General features: G+C 42.9%; 1 protein-coding gene across 2 annotated transcripts in view; it reads right to left on the bottom strand.

The window, feature by feature from the left end:
* RALGAPA2 (Ral GTPase activating protein catalytic subunit alpha 2) overlaps positions 1–268 on the bottom strand; it is a 282,520-nt gene extending 282,252 nt beyond the window's left edge. The window contains exon 1 of one of the 2 annotated variants that reach the window (XM_036825221.1): positions 50–268. In XM_036825221.1, coding sequence (XP_036681116.1) covers positions 50–155 — 106 coding nt within the window. In that variant the 5' untranslated portion in view covers positions 156–268. The remainder of the gene's footprint in view (positions 1–49) is intronic. The other variant, XM_036825222.1, reaches the window with a different exon arrangement.
* Between the last annotated feature and the right edge of the window lie 18,885 nt (positions 269–19,153).

Raw genomic sequence — 19,153 nt, 5'->3', positions numbered from 1 at the left:
CCCCCCGCCCCGGCATCCCGCCCCGACCCCCGCCCGCGCCGCGCCTCACCCAGCAGCGCCCGCAGGTGCTTCAGGCGGGTCAGCACGTCCTTCTTGGGGTCCAGCACCTTCTGCGTGGACTTCTTCACATCCCCGTGGCTCCTTCGGGAGAACATCCCGCCGCGGGGAGCCCGGGCCCCGCCGGCGGGGCAGGAGGCGCCTGCGCCGCGCGAGTCACCGCATAGGGTCAGGCCGGCGCGTGTCTCCCGGGCCGCCCGCCGCCGCCCGCCGCCGCCCGCCGCCGCCCGCCGCCGCCCGCCGCCGCCGCCGCCCGCCGCCGCTTCGGCTGTGGCTCCAGGAAGGAGGGGTGGACTTGGCCGGCGAGGGGCCGGGCAGGAAGGCGGTGTCGACGCTGAACCCATCGCCCCGCCCCGCGGGAGGTGCCGTCCGGCCCCTGGGCGCAGCGCACGCGCGCGTCGTCGGGACCCGCCTCGCGGGGGCGCGCCCGGGTTCCGAGGAGGCGCCGCGAATCACAAAGAAGCTGGCCCCGCGCACACGCTGTACTCCAAGTCCCGGGATGCACCGCGACAGAGCCCTCCAATCAGGCTGGCGCGCTTTCGGCGCGATGAGAGTCAGTGGGCCGGCTCTGTGCACGTGCCCCCTCTCCACCCCGCCGTGGGCCGCAAGTGCTCCTGGGAAAGGTAGTTCTCCAGGAGGCGAGACCCTGAGACCACATTTCCAGGGTCCCAGTCACTGGGCAGCATCCGCCCGATCCCTACCCAAGGAGGCCCAAGGCTTCTGTATCTATAGTCTCCGGCCTGTGCGCCCACCCAGTTCCCTCTAGTGCAACGTGAACCACAGAAACTCACAACAGGGAGTGAGGGAGCGAGTGGAAATCCCGTTGATCATACCAAAATCGGAGCTCCAATTACACACTAAAATGAATGGCTTTGGCAGTAGGGAAGGGCATGCCTAGGCTCTGGGAGAGGAGGCCAGCCCCACTCCCCTTGGTTCCTGGGACCCGTCTTGACTTGGGATATGAGAGTGCCTCACTGGCAGGTTTCTCTACGTCTTGCCTCTTGCTTTGTGGGAAGTGCACGTTCTCTGTGTCGTGCAAGGCCACCTAGCAGTACAGTAGCAGAACCAGAAATAGAGCCTGAGGGACCTTACTCTCAGGCTGGGATGCTTTTTAAGGCCAGGTGCCTGTAACCTGAGGAAAGACTTTGAGATGGAAGATGGTCTGGAGATCTGCAGGGTTATTTACTGGCATCTGGATCCTTTGATGCTTCAAATTTTGGCAACATTTTAGCAAGCACTTAAGCTGGCTGTTTAAAATCACGTGATCTCCATCAAATTGGGACAGCACAACTGTCTTTTCCTCATTCGGCTAAACTGTAACTTTGGGAAAGAGCCAGCGATTTACACAGCCTTCTAGCCTCATCGCTGGGCACTGTATTTGACCTCGAAGCAGTCAATAAAAGTTCGTTAAATAAAATGGGATAAAAAGCTAAAATAATCCTACATATTTAATCCAGGCATGCAAAAAATATCTCTCGGTTGTTAGATTCTCTATTTTTCAAGTTATCAAATAGCATTGATAAAACTGGGATATATTCATACAAAGGAATATTACTCGGCAGTAAAAAGGAATAGACAACCAATAAACCCAATGGCATGGATGAATCTCAGACCCAGAGATGGAAGCCCCACACTCAGGATGATGACAGAACTGCCCTACCAGCCTGGGTCCCCGGATGACCTGTCCATCAGGACCACAAACCCTCCAAGACTGTCACAAGAGTGAAATAACCTTCTCTCTTAAGTCAAAGCATTCTGGGTGTCTATGTTGCAGAAATTTAGCCTGTACTTGGCTACACATAGTAAGTCACAATATTCACCTCACCATTCTTTTAGGGTAAGATAACTTTCATTGCATTGATGGAAAAAAATAGGATGCACTTGTCTTAGGGAATTCAATTTATCTATTGCAAGTCAACCTATCATCGAAGTCAAACATTTGTTGAGCACCTGCTATGTGCAAGGCATGAGTCTAAACCTTGGGGATAAAAAGCTGTATAAGATGCAGCCTCCTTACCTCCAAAGTTTCCAATTTAGTTGAGAGGCAGAGCAACTAGATAAATGAAGAGATAAACAACAGTGTTCAGTGAACACATGACATGGTCAAAACTTGGTAGTAACAGAAATAGGCATTCATGCATACAGGTTCATCTCATCCATCGTATCTAGCCTTTACTCACTGATGAAAGTGTAGAATTCCAGGTCTTCTCTAAAAAAATCAAGAAACGGAAGTTATTATTTTGACGTTTTCCACCCACCCATCATGTATATATATTCCATGTGAAATAAAAATAAATAAAAATACTTCTTATTCTCTGTTGCTGCACAAAATCATGGCTGCTAGACTGTGAACTTCTTGAGAACATCACCTGCTTTGCAATCGATTTTTATCCCTGGAGGTTCAGAGTGCCAAGTATTTTGTAGACACTTGAGTACTGTTGAACAAGTATCCTGCTGTCATCAATAAATACAGATAATGAAATCAAGAGTTAAAAACTTACAATGTAAATTAAGACTACCCTGAAATGCCATTTGGATTAGCAAAAAAAAAAAAGCAAAAACAAAAACAAAAACATGATTTGACAACACGCTCTGGTAGCAACGCTGTAGAGAAACACAGCTAATAGGAGTGTAAAATATTACAACTCCTATGGGGGAGAATTTGGCCAAATTACAGAAACTTGCTCTTTGACACAAATCTTACTTCTAAAAATCTACTCTGAAGATATACCTCCACAAATATATAAAACCACATGTGGAAGGTTATTCCTTTAGCATTATTTATAATAACCAGTATAGTAGGGTGAACAGATATGTCCATGTCCTAATCCCCAGAATGTGTGGTTGTGACTTTTTTTGGAAAAAGCATCTTTGCAGATGTAGTCAAGTCAAAGATCTCAAGGCAAAATCATCTTGGATTATCTGGCTGGGCCCTAAATCTAATGAGTGTCCTTATAAGACACAGAAGAGAAGGCACACAAACAAAGAAGAAGGTGAAAACAGAGGCAGAGATTGGAGTCATATGACCACAGCCAAGTGACCCCTGCAGTCACCAGAAGCTGGAAGAAGCCAGGAAGGAGTCTCCATAGGGGTTTTCCAGAGGGAGCCTAACCCTGACCTTGATTTCAGACTTCTGGACTCCAGAACTGGGTGAAAATAAATTTCTGCACATACGTGCACACCGGAGAGTAGCTGACTAAACCCAGCCCATCCACATAAGGCAGTGCTATGCAGAGCTGTGCCACCATAAGAAGTAATGAGAAAATGTCCTACGTTCTCATTTTACTTCATTCATTCATTCATTCATTCATTCATTAATATCTCAGTCAGCATAATTAGAGAATGTTGTTCAGTACAATGGTTTTGATTTAATTAACATACTGTGCACCCATATTTTAAAATTCTACCCTTCTTGGGCTTCCCTGGTGGTGCAGTGGTTAAGAATCCACCTGCCAATGTAGGGGACATGGGTTCGAGCCATGGTCCGGGACGATCCCACATGCCATGGAGTAGCTAAGCCCGTGTGCCACAACTACTGAGCCTGTGCTCTAGAGCCCGCGAGCCACAACTACTGAGCCCACGTGCCACAACTACTGAAGCCTGCGCGCCTAGACCCCGTGCTCTGCAACAAGAGAAGCCATCGCAGTGAGAAGCCCATGCACCGCAACGAAGAGTAGCCCCCGCTCACTGCAACTAGAGAAAGCCCACGCGCAGCAACAAAGACCCAACTCAGCCATAAATAAATAAATAAATAAATAAAATTTATTTTTAAAAAAATTCTACCCTTCTTTTCTCAGAAATCTTTCTAAAATATACCTCAGTTTTCCCCATCTTACTTTTTATTGCGTTATAATTGACACACAATATTCTATTAGTTTCAGGTGTACAGCATAGTGATTCAATATTTTTATGCATTACGAAATGATCACCACAATAAGTCTAGTCACCATGTGTCATCAGACACAGTTATTCCAATATTATTGACTATATTCTCTATGCTGTACATTAATCCACATCTCTTTAAACAGACTGTTCATTGTTTATGAAACCATCATTTATCTCCCCCCACCACTCTGGGCCCCTGCATCTCCTCCTTAATTGGTGTTGCTACTAGCAACAAAGGAGAAATACCTCATAGGCTTCCCCCATCTAATTTTGACCATATCTTGCCCCAAAACTCAGTCATTGCTATCAGAGACAATTTGTTCGTCTTCTTAACTTCCACAGTTGGAATCATTCCAAATACTTAGATCTGCCAGCTCTGTGGTTTCCAGGTAACCTACACATTAATGTATTTTATTTCCAAATATTTCATGCAACAGAATTTTTCAGATTGGAAGAATTTTTTTTAGATTGACTAAAATACCTCATGCCTGCGTGTTAATCCTGATAGTCATGAATATTATGTTAATTTTAATATTTGGAAAAAATCAACTTTCAGCCTCAAATATTCCTGTCAGATAAATTCGTTGTGCCTGTCCTCCGGAGTAAGATGTTCTAGTGGGTCAGACATACTGTGGCTCTTCATTTGAATGTTATTGCTGCAAACAGCAACCCCAGGTTGTCTGTTTTATTGATCATGGGACTCTCTGCGTTCTTATTTCCTTACAAAAAGCTACAACCTAATAAATTCAGGGTTTTTTTCTTGTATCAGCTTTCACCCTGAAATATTGACTTAAGATCATTCAATATGTATCTTGTGTTCCTGAGACTCTACTCCTACCTAAAATTCCCAGAAAAGAAGGGATGACGACACTTCATAATAATGAAATGCAAAACCCAATGCTTAAGAAACAAGAAACCTAAGGTCTCTGTTTTCCAGATGATGTATTACTGTTACCCTAAAAATATATATTATTTTCTCCTCCAAAAATATTTCCCATTAGTTTCTCTTCTTTCCAAATATCTGTCAAGCAAGGAGATTTAATACTTAACTTTAAACTTGACTATAAATCATTTTATATGAGAATTTCAATTCAGAAAAGACTCAAAAGAAGTTTCTGAAAATGTTCTACTCATTTTGATATGTCTGATGGCTTCCTGATAACAAAGTAATGCCCGAAGGGAAAGAAACATAATCGTTTTTCTAAATGTACTCAAGCAGATGTTTTCACAGCTGTGCATTTCAACCACGATGTCATCTGCTTAGGATATATTTTCATTTTTTTTTATCATCAAAACAGTAATAACATTTCAGTATTAAATCATGGATATACATCAACATTAGAAAAAATAAGCACAGAAGTAAGCACATGAGAACATCTATAAGTAATAAAAACACATCTTTGCATGATAATGATAAAAAAAATCAAGAATCATCGAAACTATCTAAACAGTAAATAAAACTTGAATAAAAGATTCGAAGGCTGGAGAGACAGAGTTACATAAGGTAACAAGTCTGCAAAAATTTGTTCATTACCTCACATCTGCCCCCAATACACAAAGTGCCACCATTCGGTTTAACATTAGATCAGATACACACCTTAATTTTGAACTGGGTGTTAGATTTTCTAAAAATGAATGCAGATTATGAAATGTCAACACAAATTATTCATTCAAAATGGAGAACATCATCATACAGTTTGTTTTACTTGCAAATTTTTGTAATTTTCTGGGAAAAAAATGAATCTCAAAATAATTATTGGAGAGCATAATCATCCTTGGGAAAAACAATACAAGAATACAAATTCTTTTCCTAATATACATATAAACCTATGTCTTAAACTGAGACTATTTTTATCTGGTATTTCAGACAGGATTCTTAGTTGCAAGCAACAGAAATTGACTGGCTGTTTAAGCAAAAGAAAATTCATTCCAAGAATGTTGGCTGTCAAAATCAAAGGGAGGTTGGAAAACCAGGCTTAGAAAATAACTAGGAAAACAGATACTGATGCAGCTCTGGGAGTTACAAAGATAATGAGGACGCAGCCTCAACTCCCTGAGAAGTCACAGTCTAATGGAAGAGACAAACACCTAACTAGATAGTAGTAATTCACAGCAGTGATACATGAAAGGCTTTATGGGACATGGCAGGAAGGACTGGGGAGTGGCCATGAGAGGAGGGCTCAGAGAAGGCTTCCTGGAGGAGGTGACACCTGAACTGGGAAAGAAGCTGAACACACCCCAGGCAAGGCTAGGAGGTAATATGCAAAGGGCTGTGTGAAGAACACCAGAAGCAGTTTGGTTCTGTATGGTTGTTATTTGTGCTGCGATAGTATTCAGCATACTCTTGGGATTGCAGAAATGTGTGTGTTCTCGTAGCCTTGTAAAAACAGCAGGGCCAAATGAAAGTAAAGGGTGGCGATGCCAAAGTGACAAGAGACAAGTGAACTTCTTCCGGATCTGTGGAAGGCAGTATGAGATGACAGCAAAGGCAAATGCTCTGACTCCCAGTCCTCCCCGCTTACTAGCTGTGCGATCTTAAGTGGGTGACTTAATTCTCCAAGCCTCAGTTTTCCTCATCTAGAAAATGGAGACAAACTTGCATTGGGCTATTTATTCTAAGGAGTAGATCAGCATAAAAAGAACGAGGACAATGCCTCGTACCAAAACGTTCAACAAAGATTATTTTGTTTCTCCCTTCTCTCCCACTCCCAGAAAATACAAACGACGAAATTCCTGCTTACTAAGATGGTCCATTTGTGTGCACATTTTATTTCTAAATGTGTTTAATAGGAGGGCTTTACACAGCTATGGTTTTCCATGGCTTTCCATAGTTTACACTGGACACCATCAGAATAGGTCGAAGCAGTGTCCCAGAATCTTTCACACCCCACTTTTGTTATGTGCACCCCTTGGCAAGGAGGGGTATTTTCACTAACATCCCCATCACAGCAGGCAAAATAGCTGCATCTTTTTGGACCTTAAATGATGCTAGATTAAGAATGCTGGCCAAAGGCTCATGGACCTAAATAATGTGACCCAGCAGTTTGCCCTGGGTATATTTTACTTTCTCTGGTTACGTTAAGACCAAACCCAAGAATGGTTTATGGGTCTTTGTAAAGCTAAAGTAATAATTCAGGTTATTATAAATGAGATTAACAACTCATTTATAATCATAAAAACAACAAAGTAACACCTCAGAGACTAAAAATTTTGGCTTGAATAATGTACCCAAAAGGTGCCAAATGACATTTTTCTCCATCAGAGCTGAGGCGAACTGTCCCAGCCAAGCCTAACTCAAATTTCAGGATTCTGAAAAAATAAACAAAATGCATTCAGCCACTGAGTTTGGAGATTGTTTGTTACAGAGCGGTAAACAGAGAGGTTATCTGCTTGCAGCCCCAAGGATCTGGAACTAACAAGTCTCAAAGACTCGTTTCCTCAGCTGGACAAAGCCAGACACTATCTCTGATGGCTTATCTCCAGCATCCTCCTGGTGCTCAAATTCTTTGAGCCTATGACTCTCTCCATGGCTCATCCCTATGACCTCAGACTAGCCTGGTATCCACATGATAATTTAGATTTTTGTTCCCAGAAAGTGACTGGCTTGACAGGCATTGCTTTACCCATCAAAGAGCAGGAATGTCAGTGGCAAGAAGGGAGGACAAAAGGTCATCCAGAGGTAGAGGCAGACAGAAGAAGCAGCTTCAAGAATTTGGGTGCTGGCAGCAAGGAAAGAAACCCAAAGTTTGTCTCCATAGAGGATATTAGGGTATTTACAGAGTAAATAGTAGAATACTCATAGGAAAAGCATGGGGCACACCTGAAACAGGCAGGGCAACAGAAATTGACCTGAGAAATTGACTTTTGATTCATCCAGTATTATAGGAATCACTTTAAAAATGTGCTGGATTTGTAACTAGTTACTTGCAGCAGGTGAGCAGACAAGAACATAGATGAAATTTCCAGAAGAGTTGGGAAGAGGGCGTATCAATTAGCTATGCCACTAAAATGTTGTATGGTGACCAACCACAAAATTCAGTGGCATACACCAGTAAGTGTTTGTTCAGCTCAAGAGTCTATAGGGTTCATCTGATCTGGGTTGGACTTGGCTCTTCTTGGCTGGGACTCCTTCCATGTCTGGGAGTTTGCTACCTATTGGTTGATCCAGGGTGGCCTTGGTTGGGATGACTAGGGTACCCTGGCTCTGGTCCAGATTTTTCTCATCCTCCTCCTGAGACCAGTGGACCAGCCTGGGCATGTCCTTCTCATGATAATGACAAAGGGCAGGTGTGAGCAAGCCTAATTGCACGGCAGTTATGAGCCTCTAATTGTGATATATTTGCTATTATTCTATTGGCCAAAGCAACTCCTGTGGCTGAGCTGAGAGTCAGGGGAGGAGTGCCTTGGGAACGAATGGATAGAGAGAGGGATTGAGAATTATGGCCATTAATCAATCTGCCGTAGAAGGTATTTTGTAAAAATCAACCTTGAAAATGGACAAAGGGAAATCTTCGAAGGATCTATCAGGAACTTCTGTCTGTTAGGTGGCATTCCTAGCCCTGGGGACTTGAAACAAAGGAATCTTTCCCCTTCACTAAGGAGTGCCTGCTATCCTGCCTACCCCAAAGTCCTTTATCCACATTGAAGGAGCTCATATTTCAGCCTGGCCATTCACGTGACTGTCCTTTTATGACCATCCTTCAAAATCCCCCACCAGATAGACCACTGGACTTCGGAGTCTGAGAAGGAGGCTGCCCTGATGTAAAGGAGCAGGACCTTATTGGGCCTTCCCGGGACAGACCCCTCCCCCCATCTTCTGCTTTAGCTCCTCTCTGAAGTACCCAGGTAATAGTATCTGATGCACATTTCTGAGCTGCTTTACAGGTGCTAAAACCACCACCAAATGGAAGACGTTAACTACTTGATAACCAAGAGTACATAGGCCCCAAGCCTACTGGAGCCTAAGGATTGATAATGTTAACCCCTGTGACCTCACCATCAACCAATCAGAGAATTGTATACAAGCTGATCACAGACCCTGGGACACCCCTCCCTCACCTGGCCTCTAAAAATGCTGTGCTGACACCCATCAGGGAGTTCCTGTGTTTAGAGCACTAGCTATCCCAGAGTCCTTGTAAGGTGCCTTACAATAAACACTGCACTTTCCTTTACCACAATCCAGTGTCGGTAGATTGGCTTTACTGCGAGTGGGTGAGTGGACCCAAGTTTGGTTCTGTAACACCAGGAGACAGGGAATAAATGCGTTGGTTGCAAGGCTAGTGGGCTTTCCCAGTCTCTGCTAAGAGACCCAGGTGTAATCTCAGGAAGGAATTGCTAAAATGAGAAGGATGCAACAGATTTAATTACATTATACTTTTCAGATGACAAAGAAAAGGGTGACTTGGATGATTGATTAACCAGAAGACAGATTAGGTTGTAAGACATTGCCAGTGTTGACCAAGGACTCCCAGGAGAGGAAGAGTGCAGCTGTCAGTCATACTCTAGTGGAAACTGCTGGAAGGCGGGAAGTGTTGTTTGAGAACTGCCCATCCCTATGGCTCTGACTCTGCCTGACTTGATAAAGTCTTTTACAAATTGGCTTGCTTGGCCCGGGCTAGTCACCCAGAGCTTGAAAAACACAAGCAGACATTGTAACAGTGAGCTTCTGGACCTGCATCACCAAACCCCAGACACAGATTCACAGTGATCCTACTGATACGTCCAGACCTCGTGAGGCCCTTGGGAACACTAGCTTTCCTCCCAGGTTAACAATTCTCAAGCTGCAGGACCTATGTTAGGTGAGTCTCTAATGAGAAGTCCCACCTTCTAGAAGCCCTGACCCCTGGACGTATGTTCAGTGTCCTGACACAAAGGAATTTTTTTAAAAGTGTGGCATTCAATGCAATTTTTATATGGTTTATATGCCTCTTGCTTTGGACAGTGAAATCCTAGCAAACAGCAACTTGTATTTAACTGGATCTGATATACCACAGGATAAGTTAAACTTGATTAGAAAATACTGGCAGACATAAAACTTCCCCTGATGATATTCACTCAAGAAGCTGAACAGAGATTCTTTTTTTCAGATTTTTTTCCAGTTTTATTGAGATATATTTGACATACAGCATATAAGTTTAAGGTGTTCAGCATAATGATTTGAATTAAATGGTGAAGTAACTACCACAGTAAGTTTACTTAACATTCATTGTCTCATACAGATACGAAAAAGGATGAAAACAGAATTTTCCCTTTGTGATGAGAACTCTTAGAATCTACTCTCATAACTTTCTAACATATCCTACAGCAGTGTCATAACTATATAACTATAGCTGTCATGTTGTACATGACATCCCTAATATTTATTTATCTTATAACTGGGAGTTTGTACCTTTTGACCACCTTGATCCAATTCTTCCTCCCTCCATGTCCCACCTCTGGTAACCACAAATCTGATCTCTTTTTCCATGAGTTTGGTTTTTTTGGGGTTCTTTGCTTCTTTCTTTCTTTAGGTTCTACATATAAGAGAGATCATACAATATTTGTCTTTTTCTGTCTGACTTACATTTCACTTATCACAATGCCCTCAAGGTCAAGGTACAGGAATGAGTAGAGATTCTTGGTGTTCCACCCAAACCCTTTGCACTCACCTCTGCCTAGAGGCCACATACGACCAAAAACTGTGACTCTCTGCCTGAAGGCTTTTTTTTCATTGTGGGAGCATGCTTGGTCCATGCACAGCACTAACACAGAGTTAGTGCTCTCAGAAGCAGCCCTCAGCAATACCAGACAGGGAGGTGCTGGATAAGGAGCCCAGCTCCCTCGCCTTGGGAGTGGAATAACAGGAATGTCGTGCTTACCTGCTTGGTCATGACCCCCATATGGGCTGCCCTCCCCTCTCTGTCTCCCTTCTTCACTTCCCCCAGTGTTTCCTGGGATCCCCTCCCAAATCAACTACTTGCTCTCAAATCCGTTTCAACCCAAGAGAGCACTCAGTCTCACAAGAGAACACAGTCCAGTTAATAAGCCGTGGTTGTTAACAGAACAATACCTAGGATACCAGTTTTTCTTTGCCAGTGTTGTGTTCGGTGAAGGAGAAACCAATGTTATAAGTTAAAAGAAAGTGAATTAAGTTGATGAGATTCAAACAAGACAAATCTCAGGGCTTCTAGATGGACGACAGATATCAGATAGACAGATAGACAGACAGAGAAAGGACAGCTCCAGCCATCTACATGACCTATTAGTCTAGACCTTAGCCTGGGGCAGTCAGGCAAACTGCAAACTTGAGGAAAGAGGCTCCAGTCTTGCCCACCTAACTCTGAGAAACGGCATGAAGCCTGATAGAAAGACAGCATCGTTCTCTATGGCTCCTCCTGCAGCTTGCTCTGCTGGCTCAATATTATGTTTCTGAGACTTTTTTTCAGTTTGGATATATATGCTCTTATTTTAATTGCTTCATCATAGTCCGAGGGCATGAATACTGCCCAATGTGTTGGTTCATTCTCCTGGAGATGGATATTCAAACTGTTCTACAATTTCATGATTGCAGCCCATGCTTTGACAAACGTTCCTGTCTGTGCCCCAGTATGTGTGCACATGTGTGTGTGCACGTGTGTGTGTGTGCATGTGTGGGTGTGTCCATGCAGGGTTGCTAGGTTATGTACCCGGGTAGAAAACACCAAATCTGCAACAGTGGTCACCTCTGGCGGTGGGCTTAGCAAGAGTGGGTCCTTGGAAGGAGTGTGTTTGTTCAAGGGATGTTGGTCTCATCATTCCTATCTGAAGTACATTGCTCATAATTTAAAAATACACAAATCTACTCCGGTTTTGAATTGACCCAGAGACAACTCTTTCCTGGCTTTACCTTGTTGCCTTTACTTGTTAAAACTCCCTCTCAAGCACTGATGTCTCCAAGAAGCATGTACTAAAGAAACAGAATCACTTTTGTGCAAAGTTAGTAAAGCAATCATTAAAAAAAGGAATTCTTAAATCTGTGACTGACAGAAAATTTTTCTTTGACTTTAACTTCTTCCCCCAACTTTAAACAAAACTATTTTCAGAACACTGACTTAGGTAAACAGTCCTCACCTCTCGGGGAATTCCAGGATAGCTTTATCCATCGGCAGCTCTGTGAGAAAAGCCATCTAGGTCATTTCAGGCTTTCATCCTTTGTTATTTCAAGTCAATAAAAAAGTTGGCCAGGAAGGTGACTCAGGATTTGGTTTGCTCTGGCTTACTTGATTAAGATAATAGGTTGATTTGGCTTATTCATTCCTTTTCACCTCTTTATTCTTACTAGAAATGAGATTAAATGGCCATTATTCCTTTCCCACCTCCAATCAGTTGATTTTGATAAAAAAATATTTTCGCCAAATTGATGTGATTGCACACAAGAATTCTGAATTAGATAGCCCAGGTTTTCCCTCACTTCCTCACCAAAAATTCCATCCATGAAGGTATAGTTCAAAAATAGAGGGGCTTCCCTGGTGGCGCAGTGGTTGAGAATCTGCCTGCCAATGCAGGGGACACGGGTTCGAGCCCTGGTCTGGAATAGATCCCACATGCCGCGGAGCAGCTGAGCCCGTGAGCCACAACTACTGAGCCTGCGCGTCTGGAGCCTGTGCTCCGCAGCAAGAGAGGCCGCGATAGTGAGAAGCCCGCGCACCGCGATGAAGAGTGGTCCCCGCTTGCGGCAACTAGAGAAAGCCCTCGCGGAGAGACGAAGACCCAACACAGCCAAAAAATAAATAAAATAAATTAATTAACTAAAAAATTTTTAAAAATAGAAAGTGAGCACAATGACCACGTGAGTTTCCACTAGGAGGAATTAGGGATATGATTCAGCTGTTTTGCGGGCACTGATTAACTAATCAAGTCAGCAAGGACTCTGCTGCTATTTAGAGGTGATACCTTGGATAATGGAATCCTTCTCATTTTGAGTGTTCCCTTTAGGGCACTTCTATGCTAGCAGCTATCAGGCCATCAATACCTTACCTTAACTAGTCCATAGAAATAATACTTCAAAATACTAATAGCTAAAATTCATAAAGCATCTAATATGTGTGAGATACTGTAACTGTGGTTTTTTTTTTACACTATCTCATTTAATCCACATAGTATTTTTATGAGGTAGAGATTACTATTATCCCCTTTGTACCGATGCAGGGGCTGAGGTAGAGAGAGGCCAAGTAACTCACCTAAACTTGCACAGCTAGTAAATGCTAGAGCCAGGATTCGAAACAGGCAGCCTGGCTCTTCACTTCCTGTTCTTGATTCCTTCGCCATACTGAGGCTCACAGGAGCTAGATCACTTGCAAATAATCACACAGCTATCTAAGGGTAGAGCCAAGGTTTAATCCAGATCACCTTCTAGTGAAGCCCAAGATATTAATTACTAATTTTCTACGAAAAAAAAAAAAAAAGGGAATCAAGGTCCTTCTTTAGTTTATTGTCAGTTTATACAAGAATCTCATTTCTCCCAATGACCAAGCCACCTCTGAAGTGCTAGCCAACAGTTTCAAATGATAAATATTATAGGGCATGGATGTTATACATGTGAAAGCCCTGCCCCAGGAGCAGAGATAAGGCCCATCTAAAGATCAAAAGTCAGAAGAAGGAGGTAAAATATGGCCTTTTGCTCCCAAGAAATAGAAAAGACAAAATTACCAGCTGTTCTTGGGTGGCTTGGAGTTAGGAATGATCCAGACTCCTTTAGAGCAAAAACACCCAAGAGAAGCTCCGCGAGGAGCCCTGGAGAAGATGCTGTAAGTAAGATGCTATAAGAAGCTAAATTTTCAAAGGATACTTCTTCTCTAGCAAAATCACCAGCTCTCTGAACATGACCCAGTGTGATTCAGAGCAGAGGAGGAGTCCTGGGTGAAGTCCCCGTGTGGGGCGACAAAGAGGAAATTGGCCGGGGGAAGGCACCTAGGACACGAGATTTAGGGGGCCCTCCCTCTTGGGGCCACACAGTGCTGACCTGCACAGAACCGAGGTCGCATAGTTTTTCCAAGTCTGACCCTTAAGTCCAGGCAAAGGGCAGTTTTGCTGGGTGCTCAGCCAGAGGTGAGCAGGAGTAAACAGAACCGAGCTGGAGAGAAGCTGAGTGCCTGGCGGTGGTGTCAGTACGAGGCCCACCAGCATCTCCTGCTCACCCCAAACGGGCCTGTGAGGAGGATGCCCCAGCAGGGAGGAGGAGAAGGGGCGGGGCCCACCAAGTGGGCCGCACATCCCAGACGTTGTCTTTCTGCTCACGACCAGCTTCTAAGCAGGCATCACCACACGAGCGCCTGCAGAGTCCTGCCCATCTGGCCTGCTCTAACTGCCCAGACCTCTTCCCCACCCCCAACCCCTCCACGGCCCCGCTCGGTCCCGCTGGTTCTCTTTCCCTTGGATGTTCCCGCCTCATGGTTTTACACTTGCTGTCACCTTGGATGGAAATGGATCCTGGCTCTGCGCAGGGTGACAGGTGGACCCGCCCTCACCCCAACATCACCACCCCCGCGGGCCTTTCCCATCCCGGACCCCAGATGAAAGCAGGACCCAGCCCTCCTGCACGCCGTCAGCAGCAACTGGCTTCGTTTTCCCCAGGACACTTTCACAAGCCAAAATGATCTTGTTCAAGTGTGTGCAGGCAGCTGTACATAATGAAAGCTCCCTGTATAACATGAGCTCCGTGACGGCCAGGATTCTGCTGTATTACTGCCATCAAGAGTGTCTGACACGCGAGAGGGAGGAGATATGGGGATATACATATATGTATAGCTGATTCACTTTATTATAAAGCGGAAACTAACAAACCATTGTAAAGCAATTATACTCCAATAAAGATGTTAAAAAAAAAGATAGTGTCCAACAAAGACAAATATCATATGATATCGCTTATATGTGGAATCTAAAATAATGATGCAAACGAATTTATTTTCAAAACAGAAACAGACTCACAGACACAGAAAACAAACTTACGGTTATCAAAAGGGAAAAGGGGTCAGGGACGGATAAATTGGGAGTTTGAGATTAACAGATACACACTACTATATATAAAATAGATAAACAACAAGGACCTACTTAGCACAGGGAACTATAGCACAGGGAACTATATTCAATATCCTGTAATAAGCCATAATGGAAAAGAATATGTACACCAGAAATTAATACAACATTGTAAATCAACTATATTTCAATTAAAAAAAAAGAATCCCTGGCACGCAATGGGCACTTAATAAGTGTGTGTTGAACAGATGAATTCTGTCTGTCTGTTTCGGGCAGAGAAGGCTGTTATCTTCACAATTCCTTTATTTCTCCTGTCCACCCTCTCTGATGAGCACCTAGTTGAGAAAACTCACGGCGGGTGAGTTTTCATGTCTGTGATATTCTGGGGTTCACACTGGGCTCCTGAGTTTTGTGTGACATGAATTTGAAAAAACATCTGATCTCTGAAACAATGCAAATGTCCAACAGGAAAAACAATAGACAAACTACCCATCGAAACTACAGAACATGACTCAGCAATAAAGAGGAAAGAACAAGTGATTCAGGCAATGGTATTAGTGAATCTCAAAAACATTATTTTGAATGAAAGAAGCAGACACAAAAGAACACATCTTGCATGATTCCTCTTATATAAAGTTCTAGAACAGGCAAAGCTACTCTCTAGTTACAGAAATCAGAACATGGTTTCTTCATATAAGGTGTGGAGGTTGACTAGAAAGAGAATGAGAGAACTTTCAGGTGAGATGGGAAAAGTATTCTGTTTGGGACAGTTATTACACAGTTGTATACATTTGTCAAGAATCATCAAACTGAATATTTCAGAACCGTTTTATTTTGCTGTATGTTAAAAAAAAAAGTTATTTAAAAAAACCCTCTCCCGACAATCCCAAGGTGAAACAGTGAGATAAAGCCATGTGGTAAGGAGGAATTAAAACTGCCAGAATGTGGAGTAAAACAGCGAAATGATATGAGAAGGCTTTTTCTGATATAAGTCTGAGGAAGCCCAACACAAGCTGGGAGAAGAAAGAAAAGGGCATTTGTTATTTCATGTAAGTGAGAAGTCAGGCGTGGAGTTGGCTTCAGGGTTCAAGGTTCACGTGTGACCGGCCTCCCGGCTCTCAGCTGTCTGTCCTCCCCCTCGGCTGGCTCCTTTGCAGGCACCCCGCCATAGCAGAGTAGCCACCGCAGGTCGGGGGCTCATGCAAAAGCCCTGGATAGGCCCTCGTTGGGCCCCCTGCCCATCACCATGGCTGGACGATGGAGAAAAACCAAGCCACCTGTGAGAGGATGAGAGATGAGAGCTCCCCAAAGAAAATGAGGGGCTGTCACGCGAAATACAGCAAATGCTTGTGGAGGGGAATCCAACACCCACGAGGCCACCGCAGCGTTAGGACAAAATGATGGAGGAGAGTCCAGCTCCTCCTGAACTACTTAAATGCCACCCCTCACTCAGCAATTTGCCAGGAAGATAAAGGTACTGATATCAGCTAGCCACCTCCAGTTTGGTGGGCTGGGGACTTGTTTGTGTAAGGAATGTTTTTCCTTTTATTTTCTTGCTGAAACTAAAACCTGCCAGAGATGGGTAGCAAACAAGATCATTGTGCCTGGTGTTTCTTTTTTCACACGAATATCATCACTTTATTCCAGGAAGGGCAAACACCTCTGTATTAGACAATTGCCTGGTAACAAGTGGTTTCCTCCAGTCCCTAACCTGCTGGCAGAATTATAACTGAGTGTGACCTACAGAAAGGAGGCTGAAGAAGCAGCATTTGAATGCCTGCCCAAGAGTTTTCACGTGCTCAGAGAATCCCAGGACCAAAGCCTTGGATTGTCTCTGCTTCCCCAAGAGGCAAACAAGCCTTTCCACCTCCCCATCATAGTTTTTTAGAAAAGTTTAAGCCTTCTGAAATGCTTTTTGGTCATTCATTTTCCAACATCTGAATCTACAGTTCCAAGGAAGCAAAGAGCATTTGCAGATTTTTTTCTTTTCCAGTTTTGGGCAAAGTGTAACTTACTTGTTATTTATGTATGTATGTATGTATGTACGTATTTGAAGTATAGTTGATTTACAATATTATAGTAGTTTCAGGTGTACAACATAGTGATTCAGTATTTTTACAGATTATACTCCATTAAAAGTGATTACAAGGTAATAGTTATAATCCCTTGTGTTGTACAATATATCCTTGTTGCTTATCTATTTTACACACAGTAGTCTGTATCTCTTAAATCCTTCTGCTGTCTTCCCTGCCCCCCCTCTTCCCTCTCACAATGGTAACCACTAGTTTGTTTTCTGTATCTGTGAGTCTGTTTTTGTTTTGTTATATTCATTCATTTGTTTTATTTTGTAGATTCCACATATAAGTGATATCATATAGTATTTTTCTTTCTCTGACATTTCACTAAGCATAATATTCTCTAGGTCCATTCATGCTGCTTCAAATGGCAGAATTTCATTCTTTTTATGATGGAGTAGTATTCCACTGTATATATGTACCACATCTTTATCCATTCATTTGTTGATGGATACTTGGGTTGCTTCCTTATCTTGACAATTATAAATAGTGCTGCTGTGAACAATGTGGTGCATGTATCTTTTCGAATTAGTGTTTCAATTTTTTCTAGATTTGTACCCAGAAGTGGGATTGCTGGATCATATGATATTTCTATTTTTAGTTTTTTGAGGAATCTCCATAGTGTTTTCCATAGTGGTTATACCAATTTACATTCCCACCAACAGTGTATGAGGGATCCCTTTTCTCCATATCCTCACCCACATTTATTATTTGTAGACTTTTTTTTAAAATAGATCTTTATTGGAGTATAATTGCTTCACAATACTGTGTTAATTTCTATTGCACAACAAAGCGAGTCAGCCATATGCATACACATGTCCCCATATCCCCTCCCTCTTGAGCCACCCTCCCATCCTCCCCATCCCACCCCTCTAGGTCATCGCAAAGCACGGAGCTGATCTCCCTGTGCTATGCTGCTGCTTCCCACCAGCCAACTACTTTACATTCGGTAGTGTATATAAGTCGATGCTACTCTCACTTTGCCCCAGCTTCGCCCTCCCACCCCATGTCCTCAAGTCCATTTTCTATGTCTACCTCTTTATTCCTGCCCTGCAACTAGGTTCATCAGTACCATTTTTTTTTTTTTAGATTCCATATATATGTATTAGCATACAGTATTTGTTTTTCTCTTTCTGACTTACTTCACTCTGTATGACAGACTCTAGGTCCATCCACCTCACTACAAATAACTCAATTTCATTACTTTTTTATAGCTGAGTAATATTCCACTGTATATATGTGCCACATCTTCTTTATCCATTCATCTGTCGATGGACATTTAGGTTGGTTCCATGTCCTGGCTATTGTAAATAGTGCTTCAATGAACATTGTGGTATATGTATCTCTTTGAATTGTTGTTTTCTCAGGGTATATGCCCAGGAGTGGGATTGCTGGGTCATATGGTTGTTCTATTTTTAGTTTTTTAAGGAACCTCCATACTGTTTTCCATAGTGGTTGTATCAATTTACATTCCCACCAACAGTGCAGGAGGGTTCCCTTTTCACCACACCCTTTCCAGCATTTATTGTTTCTAGATTTTTTTGATAATGGCCATTCTGACTAGCGTGAGGTGATACCTCATTGTAGTTTTGATTTGCATTTCTCTAATTATTAGTGATGTTGAGCATCTTTTCATGTGCCTGTTGGCCATCCGTATGTCTTCTTCAGAGAAATGTCTTCTCAGGACTTCTGCCCATTTTTTTCATTGGGCTGTTTGTTTTTTTGATACTGAGTTCTATAAGCTGTTGATATATTTTGGATATTAACCCCTTGTTGGTCATAGCATTTGCAAATATTTTCTCCCATTGTCTTTTCATTTTGTCAATGTTTTCCTTTGCTGTGCAAATGCTTTTAAGTTTAAGTGGACCAAATTTGCTTATTTTTGCTTTTACTTCTTTTGCCTTAGGAGGCAGATTTTTAAAAAATATTGCTATGTTTCATGGCAGAGTGTTCTGCGTATGTTCTCTTCTAGGAGTTTTGAGGTTTCAGATTTTACATTTAGGTCTTTAATCCTTTGTGAGTTTATTTTTATATATAGTGTGAGGAAATGTTCTAATCTCATTCTTTTATATGTAGCTGTCCAGTTTTCCCTGCACCACTTATCGAAGAGACTGTTTTTTCTCTTTGTATATTCTTGCCTCCTT

Source organism: Balaenoptera musculus, chromosome 15, assembly GCF_009873245.2.
Source record: "Balaenoptera musculus isolate JJ_BM4_2016_0621 chromosome 15, mBalMus1.pri.v3, whole genome shotgun sequence".
Taxonomy (NCBI): Eukaryota; Metazoa; Chordata; class Mammalia; order Artiodactyla; family Balaenopteridae; genus Balaenoptera; species Balaenoptera musculus.
This window is presented reverse-complemented; position numbering and strand designations above follow the sequence as displayed.